Source organism: Lonchura striata, unplaced genomic scaffold (assembly GCF_046129695.1).
Source record: "Lonchura striata isolate bLonStr1 unplaced genomic scaffold, bLonStr1.mat Scaffold_167, whole genome shotgun sequence".
Classification (NCBI taxonomy): domain Eukaryota; kingdom Metazoa; phylum Chordata; class Aves; order Passeriformes; family Estrildidae; genus Lonchura; species Lonchura striata.
In genome coordinates, this window is record NW_027461109.1 from 189,301 (window position 1) to 212,219 (window position 22,919).

The 22,919-nt window shown below is 44.6% G+C and overlaps 1 protein-coding gene across 1 annotated transcript; it reads left to right on the forward strand.

Moving 5' to 3' along the window:
• The first annotated feature begins 11,386 nt into the window (after positions 1–11,386).
• LOC144248543 (endogenous retrovirus group K member 6 Gag polyprotein-like) lies at positions 11,387–13,336 on the forward strand. The gene is made up of 2 exons (XM_077790653.1): positions 11,387–12,373; positions 12,530–13,336. The coding sequence occupies exons 1-2, from the start codon at positions 11,765–11,767 to the stop codon at positions 13,085–13,087; spliced, it is 1,167 nt and encodes a 388-aa protein (XP_077646779.1). The 5' UTR covers positions 11,387–11,764; the 3' UTR covers positions 13,088–13,336.
• Positions 13,337–22,919: the final 9,583 nt, after the last annotated feature.

The following is a 22,919-nucleotide window of genomic DNA, read 5'->3' on the forward strand; positions in this document are numbered from 1 at the left end:
GCTGCTCCTGCTGCTCCTGTCACCCTTCTTGTTCCTGCCCCCAAGACCTCATCTCATCAGTCTCAAAAGCTGCCTAAGGCCTGGATTGTGTCATCCATCCCTGCAGGATGCTCACGTTTGTCCTGAGGAAGGTACGGTGCCATTCCATGGAGGTGGATCCCCCCAGCTGCCCGGGTGTGGGCTGGAGTTCTGGGGGGATGGGGTGGGACAGGGACCCCACTCTGAGGTTTTGCTACCTCTGCAGGCTGTGTCAGGCAGAGGGGACAAGATGGAGGTGGACAGACAGACTGATAGAGAGGAGAAGATGGAAGTGGAGGGAGAAAAGAGAGGAGAGGAAGAGATGGAGGTGGACACAGAAATGGATACGGAGGAGGAGATAGAGGTGGATGGAGATGGACTGGAGAGGAAGAGATGGAGGTTGATGAGGATGAGGAGATGGACGTGGAAATGGAAGAGTACACCGAGGAGATGGACATTGATGAAAAAGATGAAGAGGAGGCCATGGTCCTGGGATGAAGAGTGATGCCAGCAGCAGGACAAGCATGTGGTCCCCACAGGCACAGTGGGTTCCCTGCGGCCAGGCTGGGGCAGGGCTGGGCTGGGTGATCCCTGCTCAGGCACGTGGTACCCAGTGCCTTGGGTTCTGCTGGCCATGCCCAGCCTGTCCTGTGCTTGCTTGGGGCCACACAAGCCCCATGGCAGTGCCTGGGGCCCAGCCCCCAGACCCAGCCAGCCTCAGCTCTGGCAGCAGAGTCCCGCTGTGCCAGCCTGGGGACACACGGAAGAGCCCTCTGTGCCTGACTGGAGTGACCATGGCACCTGCTTTTCTTCCCGGACTGATGGAGATCCCGGACAGAAATGGCACCCTTTTGTACATAGATTTTAGAGTTTGTGGTTGTTTTTGGCATATAGGTTTTAAGCTTCATTTTGTCTTCTGTAAATACATTTCAAATATTGTTGTTAGATATGTTCTTAGGTATATACATTCTATAAATTGTTGTTATTACAAAATATTCTTACAAAAGTAAATGGGTTCTGTGTTTTCATTGCTTTTCTTATGTAAATAAACAACCTTGGGTTTTCACACCCCAGTTCTCTTTCCATTTGCTTCCGGCACAGGCGGTATTGGCAAAGTTGTGTTTTCCACTTGCTCCCGGTTCCCAGGGCTGGAGGTTCAATGGGGAGCTGGCACAGCCACCCCAGCAGTGGTTGACCCACTCAGAGGGTTCCGCTGACAGAGGTCACTGTCTCCTTGCAGTCTCTCTGGACACACTGGGGAGCTGCAGGGGCGAATCCCAGCGTGCCCTGTCCCATGGGATCCCATGTTGGGACTCAATGTCCCAGCCAGGGTGAGCACTGGTTGTGGCCCTGGGCTCAGCATGGCAGGCCTGGTGCTCACAGCAGTGCAGACTTCAAGCTGGCCATGCACAGCTCCGTGTTTCTCCCAAAACTATCACTGCTGCAGAACCTGGGGTTCCCCAGTGCTGGGCTTTTTATCCCTACTGCATGGAGGATCACATGGCAGGGCAAAGGATGGATCCCATGTGGCATCCAACCTGCCCTGGACCAGGCTGGGCACAGCCTGATAAGAATGAGCACATCTCACAGGGATATGGAAACCTCCCCTGAAAACCCAGTTCAGGCAGAGCCTGAGCTCTTTTGTGGCTCTAGGCAGGAAGATGCTCAGGATATCCCAGAGAGGCTCAGCAGGCAGTAGGATTGTGCCTGGATCTCGCTCTCGAGATGCCAGTGGCTCAAGTGAGAGCTGTGGGAATGATTTATAATGCACCGAGAGGGGCCACAGTCCTGCAAGGCTCTTACCTCAGGAGCAAAGAGCAGCCTGCAGGGTGGGGAAGGCTGGAGCTGTACCACTGTGTGCTCATCCCTCACCTTCATGGGGAGCTGCCCCCAGACTTGCTATGTATCACTTTGATGGTTCTCCTGTTGGGTGTATTTTGGAGCAGCTCTTATCTGTGGCTTTTTATGGTGATCCCGTGGAAAGCAGCCATTTACCTGCTGTGATGAACTCAAAAGTAATACTAACTCTTCATTCCCTTTCGTTTTATTTGGGTTGTTTTAGTCTCTTTGTTTGATTGGTTTGCATGGGTTCGTTTGTTTCTGGGTTTTGTCTGTTCTGGTTTGAGTGTTTTATTTGCTTTTTCATAAGACTCAGGTGAAGTTGGCATAGCCAAAGTCAAGAGAATGTACACCAGGCTTGACTTTCCAGAAATTACTTTTGGCTGGGTTTAACTGCATTCTCCAGGCTCAGGATCACCAGTACATTTGCAGGTTTTGCTCTGCAACATCAGCTTGCCCAGACTCTGCTCGGTGATTCACAAATGGAGAAGACAATGGATATTGTGCCAAGCTTCCTTTCAAACAGCCAAAACTGCAAGAGCATGAGAGAAAAAAAGAAAAAAACAGAGACTATATTCACCAATTAGAGCAGAAGCAGTGTCCCACCATCTTGCCCTCCACTCTTATTAATTTTGTACTTTGAGAGGCAAACCTGGGCCTAAAGCTTCCGTCTCTCAGTTCCTGATGCCATTTGACTCCAGCCTGGACTCCCACTGATCACACTGCCTGCTGTCCACGTGGGGCTGGGGATGCTCAGCCAGGAAAGAGGAGTCCCTGGGGAGGCCTCACTGCAGCTCTGCAGGACTGCAAGGGTTCCACAAGAAAGACAGGGACAGGGTGTTCCACAGGGCCTGTGGCAACAGGACAAGGGGGACGGCTTTCAGCTGCAGGAGGCTGATTGAAGTTGGATGTGAGGAAGCTGATCTCTTCCACTGAGGGTGCCGAGGCACTGGCCCAGGCGGTGGATGCCCCATCCTTGGGGACAGGCCTCTGAGCACCATGGTCTGGGGGAACATTGCTAAGCATGGAACCAAAGGCTCTCTAGCTCAATGGTCATGTCACAATCCATGTCCCATCTGGAACTGCCAGCAGCCAGCAAGCAGCACAACAGAGACATTGACCCTGGGCTCAGCACTCCCTGCACGCTGCTCCTGCTGCTCCTGTCACCCTTCTTGTTCCTGCCCCCAAGACCTCATCTCATCAGTCTCAAAAGCTGCCTAAGGCCTGGATTGTGTCATCCATCCCTGCAGGATGCTCACGTTTGTCCTGAGGAAGGTACGGTGCCATTCCATGGAGGTGGATCCCCCCAGCTGCCCGGGTGTGGGCTGGAGTTCTGGGGGGATGGGGTGGGACAGGGACCCCACTCTGAGGTTTTGCTACCTCTGCAGGCTGTGTCAGGCAGAGGGGACAAGATGGAGGTGGACAGACAGACTGATAGAGAGGAGAAGATGGAAGTGGAGGGAGAAAAGAGAGGAGAGGAAGAGATGGAGGTGGACACAGAAATGGATACGGAGGAGGAGATGGAGGTGGATGAGGATGAGGAGATGGACGTGGAAATGGAAGAGTACACCAAGGAGATGGACATTGATGAAGAAGATGAAGAGGATGCCATGGTCCTGGGATGAAGAGCGATGCCAGCAGCTTGACAGACATGTGGTCCCCGCCGCAGCCCGCTGCCTTAGTTCTGCCAACCTCCAACCTCCGCGGGTTGCTGCGCTCACTTTTCTTCGGCAAGGCATCACTCCCGCTCCAGCTCCTGGCCCCGGCCACGTCCCCACCTGCCGTTCGGGTTCCTCCTGAACACCGAGGTCTTCACTGCTCCAGTGGACTCTTGCAAACAAACAGTGATGCGAAAAGTATTTTTCCTCCCGTTGGGAACGGCTCAATTTGGAGTTTGGAGACTTTTGCTCTGTTCTACCTGATTCTCGTTCACAAAAAGTGAATTTGGGATCCCAGTCCCGTTGCCATAAAGCAATCTGGACCTCAATTTCCAGCACCTCAATGCTATTAGTGTCTATGGGAGGTACAGGCATTTCAGAAGCAGAGATGGGAACGGGAAAATTTGTGAGAACTAGAGAGTTAGGCTCACTAGAGAGAAGTGAGGGTTCATATTCCTTATTCTTCTCCCGAGCTGTCCGTATCCCTTCCACCGCCCTCTTTTCTGCCTGACACATTAACAATTCGTTATGAACCACTCTCCAAAGTTTACTCATTTTCTTGCCTGGTTTGTCATCATCTAACACTAATTCCCACAACTTATCCCTATATCTTCTCCATTCTGAAAGTTCATGAACACTATGGGGATTAATAAAAAAGCCGTAAGTGAAGAGAGCCTGACAGAGGAATGGTTGAACGACAAGGGACATGATACTGTAAAATTAATCCAAATAGGGAGGGCTACGTGACTGCTGCAAAGTTCGCATGACCCTGAAGAGTAGATGGTGTGCAGAAAGCAGGATATTGAAACTGCTTGGTATGTAGAAATAGATAGAGAAGAACAAAGAAGTACTAAGCTGTTCTAACTGCAAGGCCAGCAGGACAGGCAAGTATCATTCACAAAGATACTTTTAAGATAATAGTACAAGTCACATAGCAACCAATCATGAGCTCGGCTTTTGCAATATGTATGAGCTAATTAACAAACATATATAAACTGTGTAATCTGTCACAATAAACTGAGACTTGATGATCATGATATCATGAGTCTTGTCTCCCACGGCACCCTCCAACTGGCGCCCGAAAGCAGGGACCTGATCCGAGCCTAAGGCGAGAGGGGTGCTGCGTTGGGGTTCGGGTCCTGCGGCTGGAAGGACGGCGAAAATAAAGAGAAGAGGCGAAATGCTCTGCTCCGCACCCTGAGTGACCGTAGAAGCGGGCTCAGCCGATACGTGCTGCTGAAGCCTGAAGGAGCCAGCAACGGTACCGACGTAATCATGGAAAGGCAAGCAGCATATGATTTGTTTAGTACTTCTCTTAGAAAAAGGCAGATTAGGGGGATTGACTTAGATAAGGATCTCCCTTCACTATTGCATCATGCTGAGTCTTATGGCTTTTTCATTAACCCCCATAGTGTTCATGAACTTTCAGAATGGAGAAGATATGGGGATAAGTTGTGGGAATTAGTGTTAGATGAGGGTGTAAGAGAAGGGTGACCTTTTTGTTCAATGCAGCTGCAGATGGCAGATTTGTTTCAAGGATATAATGTAAGGAAGTTTGTTTTTACAGCGGTAATAGGCAATAGGCTGTGAATTGCTGATAACACGCATTCCTAAGCTTTTACAGCAGTAGTAGGCAATAGGCTTTGCATTGCTTAACTGATAACACGCATTTCTAAGATAACACATATTCTTGAGACTGTGAGAATCCCCAGATCAAAGGACACCTGTGAGGAAGACAACCAGCCTTCATCCCACGACCACCAGGAGGCAGAAAACGACCACCTAGCAACAGAATGCGACTGCGCAGAAGAAACGAGTGAACTAAGGAAGAAGATAAAAAGAGCGAACTAGGGGACCAGAAGGGCGGCAGTTTGGTGGAGCGGTAGCTCCCCTCTGTCACCGCAGCGCTGCTTTGCTTTGCTCTCATATACTCTATTAAATGAATTAAATAAATTCTGTTAATCGGATCAGATGACCTCTTGTGTTCAATCATAACAAGGGTAAACCAGGCAAGAAAATGAGTAAACTTTGGAGAGTGGTTCATAACGAATTGTTAATGTGTCAGGCAGAAAAGAGGGAGGTGGAAGTGATACAGACGACTCGGGAGAAAAACAAGGAATGTAAACCCTCGCTTCTCTCCAGTGAGCCAAACCCTCCAGTTCTCACAAATTTTCCCGTTCCCATCTCTGCTTCTGAAATGCCTGTACCTCCCATAGACACTAGTAGCATTGAGGTGCTGGAAATTGAGGTCCAAATTGCTTTATGGCAACGGGACTGGGATCCCAAATTCACTTTTTGTGAATGGGAATCAGGTAGAACGGAGCAGGCGCGGGGCCAGACAGAGCGGGGCCGGCCAGCACCGAGCCGGAGGCGAGCCCGGGGCGGAGCGGACATCAGCCGAGAGACGGAAGGCTCCTTGTTGCCGAGCAGCAGCGTAAGGGGGGAGAGGGGCGTTCCTGGGACTCAGCCGCGCTGGAGTCGGAGCAGGCGGGGCGCGGCCGTGGCGGGGGTGTCTCTTCTCCCATCCACAAGGTGACGCAACAAGGACGGGAGCGAGGCGGCGCCGCCCCTCATCTCCCCTCAGCGCCCAACAATGGCGGCGGAGATGGCGACACAGTCCTGGTTGCCATGGCAGCGACAACGCCGAGAGCAGCAGCGCCGCCGATGGCGGGATCGCAACACTACAGCAAAAATTTCAACAGCATTTTCCCAATTTCTTACAAGAGTCAGAGACATAATGAAAAAGTACAGCAGTACCGAGTGTTTTCCAAGATACCAAGAAGGATGAACATTATATGAATCAATGTTATTTCAAATATGATATGGATAAAAATCACTATATAAAGATAGAAATGTTAGTAATGATTTAATTACCAAAAATGTCTCTGAAAACAAAGAGTTGAGAAAATGTCATCTGATGGAATTTTAATATTGAGTTTGTAATCTCTGTCTTTGGGTTTTTATAGATAATAATATAATGATTTTTAAGTTTTATAGATAATACAATAAATTGTGATTGTTAAGTTTTTGTAGGTAATGATAAGTAGTGATTGTTACTAATGTTATATGAGTGCTTTAAAAGGATTGTCTTAAACTATTTTAAACATTTCTTGTTAATAGGTTGATCATAAAATGTGAGTTGTCTGATTTTTGTGATAAGAATTATTATTAAGGTATTAAGGTATTAAGGTGTTGTTATAGTATTTACAGTCAGTTTTCATATGTTTTATTGTCTCTTTAGGTGATTGATTACAAGATGTTTTTTCAGGATCCTGTGTTTTTGATTTTTTAACTACTCATGTGTTTTCTTTATCCAATCTTTTATGCAGCTGCAATTCATCTTCCTTTAAAAATTCATTGTCCAAATTTTAATTCAAAATTTCAGACTTCAAATTTTCAGATTTCTGAAGAAAGGGTTTGTTGTATTTAGAGAATTTTTGTCTTGAAAGAGATTTTAGACAGGTTCAATTATTTGATAGTTTGATAAATTTTTAATAATAAGGTTTTTTACTTATAACTGTTATTTCTAGGACTTTTGTTTTATAATGTGTTAAAACATGTCCTCCAATTAGAGTTTGAGCTCTGGCCAAGCTCTGGCTCTACGTGGATGGTGTGATTGACCCAAGTGTTTTCTGCATCAAAAAGTATTCAAGTCCTTTTGGCTTAACAATTTGACCATATAGGGCAGTTGAGCCTCAAAAAGAGTTTTGGAGAGACATGATCCAGACATGTTTTATCCAAATCTCTGTTGTTTTAAGGTTTATCAGCTGCTTCAGACTCTGAGATGACAATTTGATAGTGTAGCACTTGGTAAATATGATTTTATATGTAATATTAATTGTGTATTATCTGATTGATTTTTATTTGTTGTTAGTTTCTTTACTATATGCATTGTTTTGTTCTTGATGTTTTTTCATGTTTATAACAAAGATGTTGATATTTCCATTTCTTCATGAAAATTTTAGGAAACAGAATTGAGAGAGGACCCTCCAGTCCCTGTGGGGGGTGTTGAGTTTGTTTGTGTTTTACCAGGTGCAGAATCTGGATAGATTTCAGTGAAGAATGTTAAACTTACCAATTTCAAGAGAACACTAATCTCTCCACAAGTAAATCAGAGGATGCACAGCAAAAGTGGATTGTGCAAAGATTTGTGTTTCACCCACAGAAGATTGTAGACTTTGGGTTTTTTCATAAGTGTGTTTTTAATTACGTTATAGACTTTTTTACTAAGTTTTAATGAGTTTTAGTAATGCCTGTGATTTTTCTGTTCATTTTGCCATTGCTTTTCAATGGCAAAAGAAAAAGAGGGACAATCAATTAGATAATCAAAAGCATAACATTAAGTTTATCATAAATATAGTTTGTATTTAGAATTAAGTTTGTTCCTTTCATGTTAAACAGAACAATCAAAAATATGAGAAATATGAAGTGGAGTGCACTTCTGTAATACTAACCTCATTTTTCACCCCATGAGTTGCTTAAGTGCAAGCTCTCACACAATTGAAAATCCTAGCCTACTGGACAAAAAGGTAAATTAGTATTCCATCTAAAATATTAAGTGAGCTTCCCACAAATATAGGTAGTATCTGTCATGCAGTTCTGCAAAATAGAGCAGCTGCCACTAATTTACTTCTTCTAGCCCAAGGTCATAGTTGCAAAAAATTTGAAAGAATGTGCAGTATAAACTTATCTAATCACTCTACATCTATCCATAAGCAAATACGAAAATTAACCGAGCTAACTCAACAATTAAAAGTAGAGGACGGATTGAGTTTAGAAGGATAGCTAAAGAGATTGGGGTTCGGACCATGGTTAAGAGACATTGGTAGGATTTTGTATTGGAGATCAAAACAATTGGTAGTGTTAATAATGTTTCTGTAGGAACATTAGGAAATTTCTAACATTTCCTCCTCAGTGTGTAATCTAGTTTATGTGAAATTCTTGAAAAAATTATGTACCTCTTTTGTTCAGATGATACTTGATGTTCAGATATAATTGGCTAAAGCAAAGCATCTGGATATCCTGAGGGTGTTTCCATTCTATTCTCACTAGATAGGCATTACTTCCTGTAGGGCAAAAATGCTCCAAAATAATTTGTCCTTATGCAAGTCAACAAGTATTTACCGAACCAGAAACAACCCATCCGCACAAGAGAAGACATAGCTAGAAGAGATTTGGAAGAGAAGGAGCATACAGCTGTAGAAATTGTGGGAACTCAAAATGTTTCTCAAACATTTTTAGAGGTTCCAGGCCGTGGTCAGACGCAGTCTGGACCCCAGCAGGCAGCTGGATTTAGCTGTGATTTCGAGTTTGAACCATGGAATGAATTACCAACTTTGAAGGTGGAACAAGCAGTCACAAAGTGCTAGATAGTATAGTAAATGTAGTCACAAAGTAGAGGGAAATATATTTTGGTAGTGTACAGGGGGGTTTTAGTGCATGTACAGGGGGGTTTTTACTTTGTACATGGGGGTCAGAAGTTCTAAGATGGAGGAAAGTGGGCTGAACCCATCCTTCTTCTTTCTTCTTCCTTACCTCCATGTTCTTGGTGATGTTGGCACTCACAGATTGGTTTAGAATAGAAAAACACTTGGTAACGTAGGTAATAGGTATTGGGGAATAATTGTAAACATGTTATATGTAATATATCTTATAAAAGATAGCAGCAGCCCTGGGCGGGGAGAGAGGAGAAGAAGACACCGGACAGTCAGGGTGTCAGGAGTGTGTGCCTCTCTGCCTGGGCCGCTGACCAAAGGGCCGCAGCCCGAGAACTTAATCTGTTAGATAACTAGCAATAAAACATCTTGAGACCGAACAAGAAGAGACTGTGGAGTTTTCCTTTGGGAACACGGGTTGGAGGAGACGCTCTACCACCACACGAGAACCCCAGCCAAACCCGGGGTTCTCACAACTGGCGTCCCTGTGGGTGGGCACCAGCAAGAAGACCAAAAAGAAACATCAAACAACCTCCAACCTGCATCAGCGGAGAAAAAAAAAAAAAAAAAGAGACAAGAGCAGAGCACACACTCGCCGCAAATTCCAAGACGAGAGGGAGCGGACAGCTCGAGATAAGAACCTGACCTTCACTGAAACAACTCGTCTCGGGGACTTTCCAGGGAGGAGACGACCCAGAAGCGCGCCTGGGATCTCTCACCTGTGACCTGCTGGACGGTGATCAGTGCCATCTCCGGACTGACCTCGAGCCGACACAGCTTTTGGTGAGAACGGTCAAAATTAAGAACATGGGGGGGGAATTCTCCCAAGAGGAAAAAGAAATAGTATCTACTTTCCAGGGCATCATCTCTGCCCATCCGGTAGAGATTGCTCAAAAGGAGTTGAAAGATTTATTATTATGGGTGCGGTGTAACTTCCCACACTCAGATCCAGATTTATTGTATGAGCCAAATTTTTGGCAGGAAATTAACAAGCAATTATATTATCAGGCTATAAAAAATAATAAGCTTGCCGCAAAACTTTTATCTTCAGCAAGAACAGTTTTAGAGTCACTCTCACAACGCAGCAGCTCAAGCCAGGCAGCTACGGCTCCTGGTGACAAACAGGAGGGGGGACAGTCCGGCCAGCAGCTTGGGACAGATCCTCTCACCACAGACACAGGACAGGCAGGATTGCTTTCTGTGGAAAATCAGGGAGATGATACCCCATCACGTCCCGTGTCCCCGGATTCTCACTGTTCCTCAGTTTCCCAAGAGTCCCTAAGCTCCTCCGACGCAGAAATTCCCCAGACGGAGGCGGGCGAGCCAGGCACAGCCGCGACCCTCAGTGGGAGGAAGGCATTGCCCAAGTCCAAACCCACGGTGGGGGGGGCAGCGGCGGCGGCAGCAGCTCCGGTGGGGGAAGGTGCGAACGTGAGTGCAGAGCAGGGGGAGGAGGGAGAGGAAAGCGCCTCCACATCTGCGCAGGCTGGGAGTTCAAAACAGCCCGCACAGAAGGCGAGGCCGGGGAGAGCGGCGGGGGCGGGATGGATCGGGGCGAAAGCGGGGGGTGCGAGTGCGACGGTGGTACGCTCGGAGCGCCCGGTGACGCGTTCAATGTCGAGAATCCCTGAGGCCGCAGAAGCGGCCGCCCAAAGGGCGTGGGAACTTAGCTCCCTGACCGCGGCAGCCAGGGCTGCTGAGGAAGCGGCAGAGGGACAGCGGGAGGCGTTCCTCGCTGCAGCCCAGGCGGCGGGCATGCGCGCGAAGGTCGAGCAAAACCCGACAGCCACAGGTGGAGGGGATTTCTCACATTTCGAACGCGCGGGACGGGCACACAGGGGGCGGAGCCGGCGCGCGCAGGCTGTGGGTGCTGGCATGGAGCCAGGAGACGGGCAAAGTGAGACGGAAACATCAGGGTTGGAATGGGAACAGGAAGGTGATTGCGTCAGCCTTGGGGGGGACGGCAGTGGCTCTGATTCGGAGGCGGTGCGGGGCGGAGCGAGGCCAAAGCATAGCCAGGGTCGGAGCAGGAGCGTTCACTCCCCTGAGATGACGCAGGCAGGGATGGGGCGTGGCCAGGAGGTAAACATTCCTCAGGGCACGGTTCCATCATCGTTCCCATGGCAACAGACGGCCCAAGCCCACGGCCAATCCCTGTCTGCTTCTGACATGACCGAATTAGAACAGTTGTTACAACAAGAGTCAGTTTCATCAACTGCAGGGATTGCAAACGTGAATCAGTTGTTAGGAGAAATGCTCAAAGGTTTATCGGGAATTAGTGCGGGATTTGCAAATGTAAATCAGTTGACAGAAGAGGTGTTAAAATGTTTGTCAGAAGTGCAGATTGAAGAGCAGAGTGCGGTTCCGACCTCAGCTGGTCAGGCGGCAGCGCCATCTAGCGGCGGAATCACAACATTGCAACAGGCTTCGCAGAACTTGTCCGGTCGAGGCACTGCGCCACCCAGTGGTGGGACTGTAACATTGCAGGACTTTTTTCCAGTTTCTTATAAGAAAAAATCCAGGGTGAAAAAAGTCACATCTGCACGGCAGCAGGAACCTCCACTGACACCGGAACAGTGCGGGACTCAGGACACTTCTGCTGAGGCGCAGCAACGGGAGGAAACGATACGCATCACCGCTTCGGAGGGTGTCCCAGCTTGGACAATTCCAAAATCAAGGTCTGCCAAACTTTCGGGGCAGGGAGAGTCAATTTTAATATCAAAGGGGGTTGTTGAATTTCTTTTACGATATTTAAGCACAGCCTTGGAGTCACAGCCAGAACTGTTGGTTCATCTTCCAAAAATTTTCCAAATAATGCAAGGCAGTCGTGTGTTCTCCTCCACAGCAGATGCTTCACTTTTCTCCAGAGGCTTCCAGCCTTCATCTTCGCAGATGCTGCAGACGCCATTGGTATCGGTGAGTGCTGCTGCACCAGAACTGCAGCCACAACAGATGACTCCACTCTACAGGCAAGTACCCACTGAATTTACAGCTTTGCAGAGCGCAAAAGTGGACTGGCAGGACATTCGAGCAGAGTTGGAGAAAGAGAAAGGTTTATTGCAGGGCTCGGGAAATATAATGATGCCAGTGAACTATGACGCTCAGGGCCAAAACCCGAGATGGGAACGCCTGGACCGTGGAGCAATCAAAGATTTAGCTAAGGCCATTCGGGACAATGGGTTGTCATCACCATATTTCAAGCAAATGTTAAAAAGTATTTTTGGAATGTATGATTTAACACCGTATGATCTTAAATATCTTGCGACATCAGTTCTTACAGACACCCAAGCTCTCGTGTGGCAGAAGGCATGGAGGAGATCCCTGGAGGAGCTGAGAGCCAGATACCAGGGCGGGCCGAATGCGAACCTCACCATGGCGCAGCTTGCTGGTGATCCTCCTGAGGACGATCCAACTCAACAGGCGGTGAGGCTCCCGTGTCACGTGCTCAGCGACATCAAAGAGGCAGCACGGAGGGTGATTCTTCAAATTGCTCCAGCGGGGGTCCAGGACACAATCTACACCGAGATCAAACAAGGTCCTGCAGAGCCGTTTTCTTCATTCGTGGATCGTCTTTCTCAGGCGGTGGAGCGGCAGGTGAGCGAGGAGGGAGCAAAACCACACCTGATCAAAAGCCTCGCGTTCTCCAATGCCAATCCGGAGTGCAGACGGATCATCAGCATGATGCCGCACCAGGCCACTTTGGCAGACATGATCGAGGCGTGCAGCAAGGTGGGGACACCACAACATGTTGCTTCCATCATGGAGGAACACTTGGGGGATCAAATTGAAAAATGTGTTAGGGAAGCTCTTGCAAATTATACAAAGAGCAACCCTAATGCAGAGAGACGGTGCTTTGGGTGTGGGGCACAAGGACATATTAAAAGGAACTGCCCACAACTTTCAAAGCCCAACAAGCCACCAGACCTTTGCCCTCGGTGCAGGAGAGGGAAACATCTCGCAAGTGAGTGTCACTCACAGACAGATGTGGATGGGAAACTTCTTCCTATTCCGGGAAACGGGAAAAAGAGCAGAAATGGCTTCAATCTAGGAGGCATGGGCTTTGTTTCAGGACCTGAAAATGAGGGGTCAGAAAATAAATTGAGGCATTATATTCCCATTTCCTATCAGGTGCAATAAATAAATAAATTAATAAATAATGACATTCAGTTTGCCCTGTATTTGTTAAGAATGGTGATTAATGAACTAAATCTATAGATTAAAGACTATGGCAGTTTGAAATACACTCCATTAATTTAGAGAATGGGTGGAAAATATTCTTAGTCCCAGCACCTGCTGTTGAATTCCCCTGCTTTTCTGTGATTTTACTATAACACTTTCCAATTTTACAAAAGTGAAGCAGACAGACAGAAGATATTGTCAAAAGCCCAAGGCAAATAAACTGGAAAAATAGTAAGAAAATTTTATATGAATTTCTGTAATAGCAAAGGAAATATTAAGGCAATGTTATTAAATTAAGAGACAACTATGAAAAGAAAAGTAAAAAGTGGAACAGCCTCCCTTTTAAACAAATATCCAAAATGCCCACTGAATCCTAAGTGGTGAAGTCTTTCGTGTTGCTTCCACAGAAAATATGGAATATGAATCATCTTAATTTATGGAGTAGATTAATTACATATTTTTAATGTGAATCAGATCTCTTGGTTTCTGCACTTCTAAAAGTCACCTTTACTGGCTCCATATGAGAGCTCAGTGCCAAGACCACCCAGCGACTTTACTTTGAAGGATGCAAGAAACTGTAGAGTCTTAAATTCTCGTGCAAATGCTGATTCTCAATTTCCTAACTTAAAGAATAGGAAGATGGAAACTCATAGCACATTGCAATAAAAACACCCTTTGCACCTAGAAGAGAAAAAGTCACTTGTGAGGTTCCCTTCTGTATTTCCCTGTTTCTCTAGGATGTCTCAAAAAGTGAACAAAATATAAAGACAATTATCACAAATCCAGCTCAGGGCATTATGTAGGTACCTGAGAAGCTGTATCATTAAATCCCTTCTGCTGTTTAGGAAGGGAAAGACCTAAAATGGGAAAGAAGGCCAGTACCATGTTAAGCTACTTAAGAGGTCAAAAAAAATCTGACTGCAGCCAGCAATGTCTGGATTTTTTCCTTTGGCTCAGAGAACAAGCTGTACATCATCCAGTAAATGTGTACTCTACAAGGGGTCAGAGGGAAAAACATCTGCCCATACTGGGCAGCTGCTTCAGTCCACTCTTCTTGCCAAATTCCTAAAAGTGCCCAGAAGCATCTAGGCTGATGGATCAGGTCTCCTGCCTCTTCCTGGGCTGGTGGGTTCATGTCTACCCCAGACCCTTGTGCATTAAATGTGATATGTAATATGTAGAGAGAAGGGGCAAAGCACTCATGAACCATTTGTTTGTCCTTCTCCTGACAAGGTCACAACTCTTTTTTATCCCGTTTAGAAGGGTATTGTGGAAACTGTGGAGAGAGAGAGAGAGAGAGAGAGAGAGAGAGAGCTCCTCACCCCTTTCCTGGCTGCCTCAAGTACACACACTTGAAAATCCAATATGTTCCAACCTTACCCTGAAGAGAATTTGTCTACTTGCAAGGAAGGAGATAAAAGTCTCAGCTCAATGGAGAACATGAAACTAGCTTTTTCAATAGAAAAGCCAGCAGATCAGGAAGTGGTGAAACATCCCTGGAGAGCATGGCAGCATAGGAAATGTACGTGGCAATGGGAGGGGTAGTTGCATTAACTCTTCCTGACCCATGTTTTTCCCATGAATGTATATTAAAATATGTACATAGATTTGTGTCTGTATATTTATTGGTCAACAAAGCCACAAAAAATTACAGTATTTGTCAGTAACAACACAGATGGACTTTCAAATAATCAGCTCTTCTAAGAATCATATTGTAAGTGTGGGAAAACCTTTTTCACTTTCATCTACCTGTCATTCTACTGCATCTGGGGCTCATTCCTGGCAGGGTAATACAAACAAATATAAAAAGGAATCCTGTGATGTATTAAGCATGCTGAACTTTACAATCATCTGTATTCATAACATTCTTGGTGTTTCACTATGGTGTAGTGAAGTATAGAAGTAATCTGCAAAAGGGATGGGGCTGATTTCTCTATTTTTATTTCTTTTGAATGTGCTATCTACTAACCTGACTTTACTAAAAGAATTTAGATTGGAGCGGGCCTAGGTATCTGGCTAATACACTGGCTTCCTGCCTTCATCTTAAGCTTTTTTCTTTCTGGTAGGCATAGAAAAACTCAGTAGTCTGGTTAAAAATGAAGACGTCGTGACACCTAGTGGTGAATTAAACACCAATAATTTCTCTTTCCCTTAGGATCTGCGAGTGTTTTAGGCATGTTGTCCTTGGTCAGACTGCAACAAGAGAGAGGTGGGTATTACCCTCATGGCTCCGGACACCCAAGCAACTCCTCATTTCTGTGCAGTCCCTGGCAATGTGTGTGTGTGTGTGTGTGTGTGTGTGTGTGTGTGTGTGTGTGTGTGTGTGTCTCTGTGTGTGTGTGTGTGTGTGTGTGTGTGTGTGTGTCTCTGTGTGTGTGTGTTTGTGTGTCTTGTTGCATCAGATTCTGTGTGTCTCCACAGAAGGTGGCATTGTCAAAGCCCTTGTGCAGCCCCTTATTGAACGCGATATTAGGATATATTTAATAGTCATTTATACTGAGATCACTTCAAGTGTCTTGACTTTGGAGACAAAGGGAGCATGGCAGAATCCTGGCATTAGACCAGCTGGAAATTTCAGATCCATTTTCTTGTCAAGTACTTATTCATCAAGGCTGTTTTCAGATGGTGACTCAAAAATTGATTGTATGGCATGCTACAAATTCATGGTAGGCTGCTTAAAGTGACTCAGTTACTGGCAAATTCTTTGGCTTTTGAAGATTTCTCAGAGTCTGCCTTGGTCAGCAGCAGTCAAAAAGTACATACTGGCTGTTACCAGCTGGCTGATACCATAACAAGAAGTCACACTGAAAAGCAGTAAACCAGTCTAGATATGTGCAAAAAAATTATAGATTCTTTCCAAACAGTGGCAAGCCTTGGAGATTTTTTAATTTATTTTTTTAGGGAAGCGGAACAATGCGCAGTTGTGCTCGCAGTAACTAGGCTGCAATCACCAAGTGGCCAGTTTTCTTGGCTTGTTTAGCTAACTGGCTGGGGAGTGACCATTTTTTATCACAAGAATGAGCTTCAATGCAAAAAAATTTCAAGTGAAAACATCACTGTAGGTTGTTCGGGAATCTGAGTGCATGCTTCTTTGCATCTGTAAGGGCAGTGAGCAGTGCAGCCTCACAACTTCATGTCCATATTTGTGCATGCTATATCAAGCACACTTTCCACTGCCTTCAATGAGACAAACTCCTTCCTCCTCCTCTGTCATGCAGAAGAGATGCATGACAAAATTGCATGTTGTAACTGAGAAATGGAAACGAAATTATTTGAATATACAAGGTTTGCTTCATCTAAAGATTTATTTTACCACACGTATTAGAACCTGACTTCCTCACTTTGCTGTCTTGGGTATAATTAACACTTATACCACCAGAGTGTCTGGATATAAGGCAAGTGAATATAAAAACATCCATTCTGTCCAAAATGTTCCAGTTTCTATCCCTTGAATCATCAGTATGTGACTTGTTCTGTGCCAATATTAATAACCATTGCTCATGTCTTTCAAAAAACTCAAACTATTTAAAAATTAATTCTGTTTACAGTGCCTTCTAAAGGAAGTATTTTGTAGAAGTGAATAACTCAAACTGACTAGTGGCTACCCACAAAATATGACTATCCAGCAACAAAATGAATCATTTAGAACTTAGTTGGCAAGGGATGGACATCTTGTTGAACAAAATGTAAAGTGGAGATCAGATACAGCAACAGGCACCCCTGGGTTCTTTTTCCACTATACCATACATTTCCTATGCTGCTCTGACAAAAGCAGGTTTAGCCTTTGTCATCCCAATTCCCACTGTTGGCTTTTTTTGCACAGAGCTGCAACCTGTGGGAGTGACATTCAGCTGTCACTCCTTGAAACTCCCATAGCCATGAGCTGGAGGCCATGGATTATATTTTGACTTTGGTTTATCCTCTAAAAAAGGGAGATGGCCACCAACTGGTGTGTGACAAGGTTGTTTGAAGTTGCTGGTGTGGGCCAAAGGCTAGTATTTCTTCAGTTTTCATTGAAGAGAAACAATACATAATAGAAAGGCAACACTAATGCTGGCAGCTCTGTAACCTGAAATAGGTAATGCAGTCATGGACAGAACCAGTGCAGGCAGAGTTTTTGACGTGCTGAATTGAAAATGTGACTTTGGTCCATAGATCCAGCAACAATGATGTATTTGGTCATTCTTATGCCAGGTAGGACAATCTGCTGCAGTCTGTGTTATGTGGGTACATATCCTAGAACCTCTTCTGTGGGAACCCCAGGTTTGGTCTGGGGTCTCGTGTGCTGGTAAAGTCTCTCCTCCAACCCGTGCTTCCAAAGAAAAGCCCCGCAGCCTCTTGTTGTTCGGCCTCAAGGCAGTTTCTTGTGAGTTATCTAAAAGATTGTCTTCTCGGGTTGCGGCTGTTTGGTCAGCAGCCCAGGCAGAGAGACACACACACCCTGACATCCTCTCTGTCTGCTGTCTTCTTCTTCTCTCCCCCAGCCCAGGGCTGCTGCTATCTTTTATATGATACATTATGTATTACATGTTTATACTTTTCCCCCAATACCTACTACCTATATTACAAAGTGCTTTTCTACTCTAAACCAATCTGTGAGTGCCAACATCACCAAGAACATGGAGGCAAGGAAGAAGAAGGAAGAAGAACAGGATCAGCCCACTTTCCTCCATCTTAGAACTTCTTGGAACTTAGAACCATGTGCAAAATAAAAACCCCCTTGTACAGGTGCTAAAACCCCCCTGTACAATACTAAAAAAAATTTTCCCTCTGTTTTGTAACTACTTTTACTGTACTATCTAACCCTTTGTGACTGCTTGTTCCACCTTCAAAGTTGGTAACTCATTCCATGGCTCAAACTCCAAATCACAGCTGTTTCCAGCTTCCTGCCAAGGTCTAAAATACTCCTGACCAAGGCCTGGAACCTCTAAAAATGTCTGAGAGACATTTTGAGTTCCAGCACTCTTCTAGCTCTTGCTTTTGCATTTTCATGATTCTCCTTCTGACAGATAGGACACAGAACTGTAAGGTAGAAAGCAGCTGCCAGAGACACCCTGAGGAGTAAATTTGTAGGTGATATTCACTCGCATAGGAGTTGGAATGCTCAGCTGTCTGTATTGAGTGCAGCTGAGACGTGGACAATGAATCCCCAGTGTATCACACTCACTTGCATGGCTCAGTCTGTAATTGCAGAATTACAGAATGGTTAGGATGAAAAGAAATCTCTAGAGTTTATGTAATCTAACCCCCCTGGTCAAAGCAGGCTCAACTGCAACAGGTTGCTCAGGACAATACTCAACTGGGTTTGAATATCTTCAAGGACAGAGACTCACAACCTCACAGGGCAACCTATGAAAATCCTGAATCATCCTTCAGTTAAAAAAAAAATAGCTTTCTGGTGTTCAAACAAAATCTCTTGCATTTCAGTTTGTGCTCATTGCCTCTTGTCCTTCCACTGGATACCACTGAGAAGAGTCTGGCTCTATTTTCTTTACACCCACTATATCAGGTCTCCATCCATGCTATTAAGAATTCCCTCTACTCCTACTCTTACCAAAGTCAAACAATCCCAGCCCTCAGCCTTTCCTACTATGTCAGATGCTCCAATCCATTTGTGATTTTTGTGCTGCTTCCCTGGACTGGCTGAGGTATACTCACATGCTCACATCCCTCCTGTAGTGAGGAGCCCAGCGCTGGGCCCAGCACTCCAGGTGGCCTCACCAGGCTGAGTGAGGAACCACCTTCTTTAAGTTACTGGCCATGCCCTTCCCTTACACAGCAGCAGCAGCCACCTTTGCTGCAAAAGCACATCTCTATATGTTCAACTTGTTGTCTACCAGGATATCCATCTGATGTCCAGTTCCATATTAATGGCTAGTTTCAACTTCCTTTAGCTTCATTGATTTAATGGCTTGAGTTTCTCTTTAATACAAAGGTAAACATGCCTGGTCTGTTGTACATCATGGACTGTTTCTACATCAGTTCTATTTAATTATTCAGTAACACTGGGAGCTCTACTAAGGCCTCCAGGCTGTAGACCAATTCAGCAGAATGGAGTCAACCGCCTAGAACCAGCAGCACATAACTGTGATTTCTGGTGAACCAGGGTAATACCAAACCTCTTGCTGTGCCATAAGCTCCGCTGGTATCCTAACACTATAGAATAGCTTGAATTGAGGGAGGAGCTGCTTTTGCTAGTAATCTCATTGTTGTCCTTGTGGATAAAAGAATTCTGTGATCTCTACGTACATACTTGGGGCACCTCTCAGGCCTACACGTCTTTACCCTACAGCAGGAAAGAAAATTCATCCCTTCCATAGTAATTGAGTGAAATTCTTCTACAAAGAGCCCAACTGCATTCTCCAAAAGGCAATAAAAATGGACAGAGTTAACACTCCAAAAGCAGGAAATACCCTTAACCAACACTCTATGTCATCACATAACCTAGATTTCAGTTGAGAATTTGGGTGTTGTTTTAGATAACAAAATACAACATGTGTTCACCATTAATCTTCTTGAACATTTGTTTGGCCAGAAACTATTTCTGATCAACTCGCTTATGTAAACAGGTCTGTGCTTCAGACTGAAGTGGTAAAATGTTATTCCAAGGGCTTGCATTGCAGGGAATCTCTCCTTAACTCTAATGAGATTCACTTAATGACAGCCTCAGTGTCTGTACTTCAAAGACTTTTATGTTCAGTTTACATTTCAGAATTTAATAAAAAATCTTCCCTCAAAGGAGAAAAGCACAACCTCTAAATATCTACCATTTGTCCCTACTCTATTTGCAGTTTCAATATCCAATGTTTTTGCATCTGGCTTGTGAAGAAACAAAAAGCTGTTTCTTCTTTCATGACCAAATGGCAGATGCATTCTTTGCAGTGGAACACCCTGGAGAGGCATCCATTTATCATGTCATTTTTTTACAATATACAATATAGGACCATATAAAAACTTAAAGAAAAAATGAGGAAAATAAGCTTGGTTTATTTAAGGAAAATAAATGGTACGTCTCAGTTGTGTCAGCTAGTTCCAGGCACAACTGATGTATTTAATTTACGTTTGAAAATGTAGGCACATAAACGATCAACATTTTGAATTGCAGAATACTGGTACAGGAAATTAAAACATGCAATTTCCTACAAGCTCTTGCTCTCCACAGTTGGTCTCTTCATGTCTTTTTGTTTCAGACCAAAACAAGAACATGCAAACAGCTTCAGTCTGGCCAGGCCAAAGGCAGTATGTGAATGGGGAGCAAGGCTCTCCTGGAGTTACGATCACTGCAGCTTGTTACTGATTGTGAACCTTGCCCAAACTTTTCTCTCTTCCAAGAGCCATATACTTACTCATGTCTGGGGAAGTTAGCTCTTCACAATCAAAAAGAGTTAATGCTTTGATTGCTTGAAGGTTAATCCAAGGCTTTAAACTGTCTGATAGGAATCCATGTCCAGATAGAAGGAGCCCCAAGTTTTCAATAAAGATAGCCATTAGAAATATTGATCATTGAGTCAAAGCATTGAAGAGGATTAGTCTCAACTGCACCAATGCCGGAAGACAGTATCTTAATTGCATTATGAATTTTGGACACTGTCCTGAAATGCTTCTGGTAAAGATAAAGAACTCTTGAGATACGGTTTTGTTTTGCTCTTAAATCTGTAATTTAGTTTACCCAGGATGAAAGTTTAGTTTACCCAGGATGAAACTTTCTTACAAAGTTTTGCATTCAGTAGCTGGGAAAATGGTACAGAAAAAAGTGTGCTCAGAGACATGCAGAGTAATAAGGAAAGTACAAAAGCTAGAAAAGACAGAATCAGGGGAATAAAAGACAACTAAACTGGCTCTTAATATTTCAAATCCCTGAAGGGAAGAGAATAGAGTTACTTTTGTAGCTGCAAAGATAATTTGGTAGCTTTAGAAAGCTATCATCTGGTAAAAATGACATAGCTTCTTCTCTCTGCTTTTGGCAGAAATTGTACCCTTCAGAAAATGTGCTTCCATTCCACTGCATTTTAATGCTTTTAAATGCATTTAAAAGCTATATCTGCCATTCTGAAAAGCTTGCCATTAAAGAATCAGAAATCCTGACAAATTAAATGAGCTGAAATCAGACCCCCCCCTTCCAATTCCAAAATCATTAATGCACCCCCTTTTTCTTTTGGACTCAGTCCTATTATACTGAACTGAACAGTTGTAAGTCTCCAATACACTGATTTTTTTTCTGCCAAGTATTGCTCTGAAGCCCCTCCATCTATGCAGTTTGGCCTGCCACAATGCTCTCATGACAAAGGTTCCTTCAGAGATTTTATCTTATTATAGCTACAAGTGATTGAGATCCATCGTGTCAGAATCTGTGGTATTGATGAATCCGAGATGGTAGAAAGTCTCTGTCTTTCTGCCCCGTTGCCAAAGAAGAAGTAATCATTTGTCTGTGCTGTTTTCAAGATTGTTTATTCTTGCTTATCTCTAACATGTTCTGCTGCCCTGCCGCAGGTCTGTCCTGCAGGGCAGCGTGTGGAGCTCTGCCCTCAGTGGGATGTTACAAACATTATATACCAGAAACTACCTGCGCTATATTTACAATAATGTGCCAATATCTGTCACCTACGTTGAACAGCGTATCCCCAGCCTAAACCAATAGAAAAATGCCAACACTACAGTGAAACATGGAGGGCATGAAGAAGAAGAAAAAGGACAAGACACACCCAATTTCCTCCATCTTGTCCCCTTTGAACCCCTAATCTAGAATCCTAAAATTTTACTTTTGCACCCATGCCACACTTAATTATTACTTATATCAAACACTCAGAGCTTGTAATTCATCCTGTAGGATTGAAAACTCTTTTCCATGGACAGAGATCACAGACAGTGTCTCTGGGGGCTCTGTACAGAGGGATTCCTGACCCCCTGCCAGGGTCCCAGACCTTCCAGGGCAGCCAGAGGGAAGCTCTGCATTCCCACACATAGAAGTCTAGATGGGTTGTCTGGAGTTGTTATAAATTACAAAAAAAAAATCTTAGCCTATTCTATAAACTTGTTTTGAAAGCAAAATGAAATTAGAAGCAGATAGGTTGGCTTGTATAAAACAGATAGGTTAAATCAATTGTGATAGTGAATACTGAGAGCTATTTTGTCATGCAACGATTACAACAATGAGAAAAACAGGAGGAAATATTTGTAGCTGAAGTCACTAAAATGTACCATAAGTAATGTTCCTGGAATGTGTTTGTCAGATTTCATGTTGTTTTTCTGAGGGTCACTGAACAGAGACAGAGGAAAACTGACTGGGGAGAGCTCTTATCATCACAGATGTCATCCTAGAGTGTCTCAGAGGGATCCATCATTACACTAACACTCTTATAATAGAAGCCTGCTCTGGTGCTAAACCTGGATTTTGGCTGCTTTTACCAGGTGAGAAAAACTCCCTGGAGGCCTCATTTTCTGAGTCACAGCTTTGGAACACTATCTGAATAGCTCTGGGGATGACAATGTTAAAGGTGCAGCAAGTAAGGTCTCGAGCAATTCTTTTTCAGAATCTGGACAGCTTCAAGGCTCCCTCTTGCAATTTGAAAACTCAGTCTTGCAGGATTCATTCTTTTTAGACTTCAAATGTATGTAGAAGTTTAAGAATGTAGACAGAGCCAAAGATCTCTGAGTCTGCAGTCAAGATAATTTTCATTTGATACTGTCAAAATATAGTGTTTAGATTCTCAGATTTTTTATATTTTCTCTTGCAAAACCAACTTCAGATTTCCTGTCCTTCCTTCTGAGGGGTATTGTTTCCTTTTTCCTG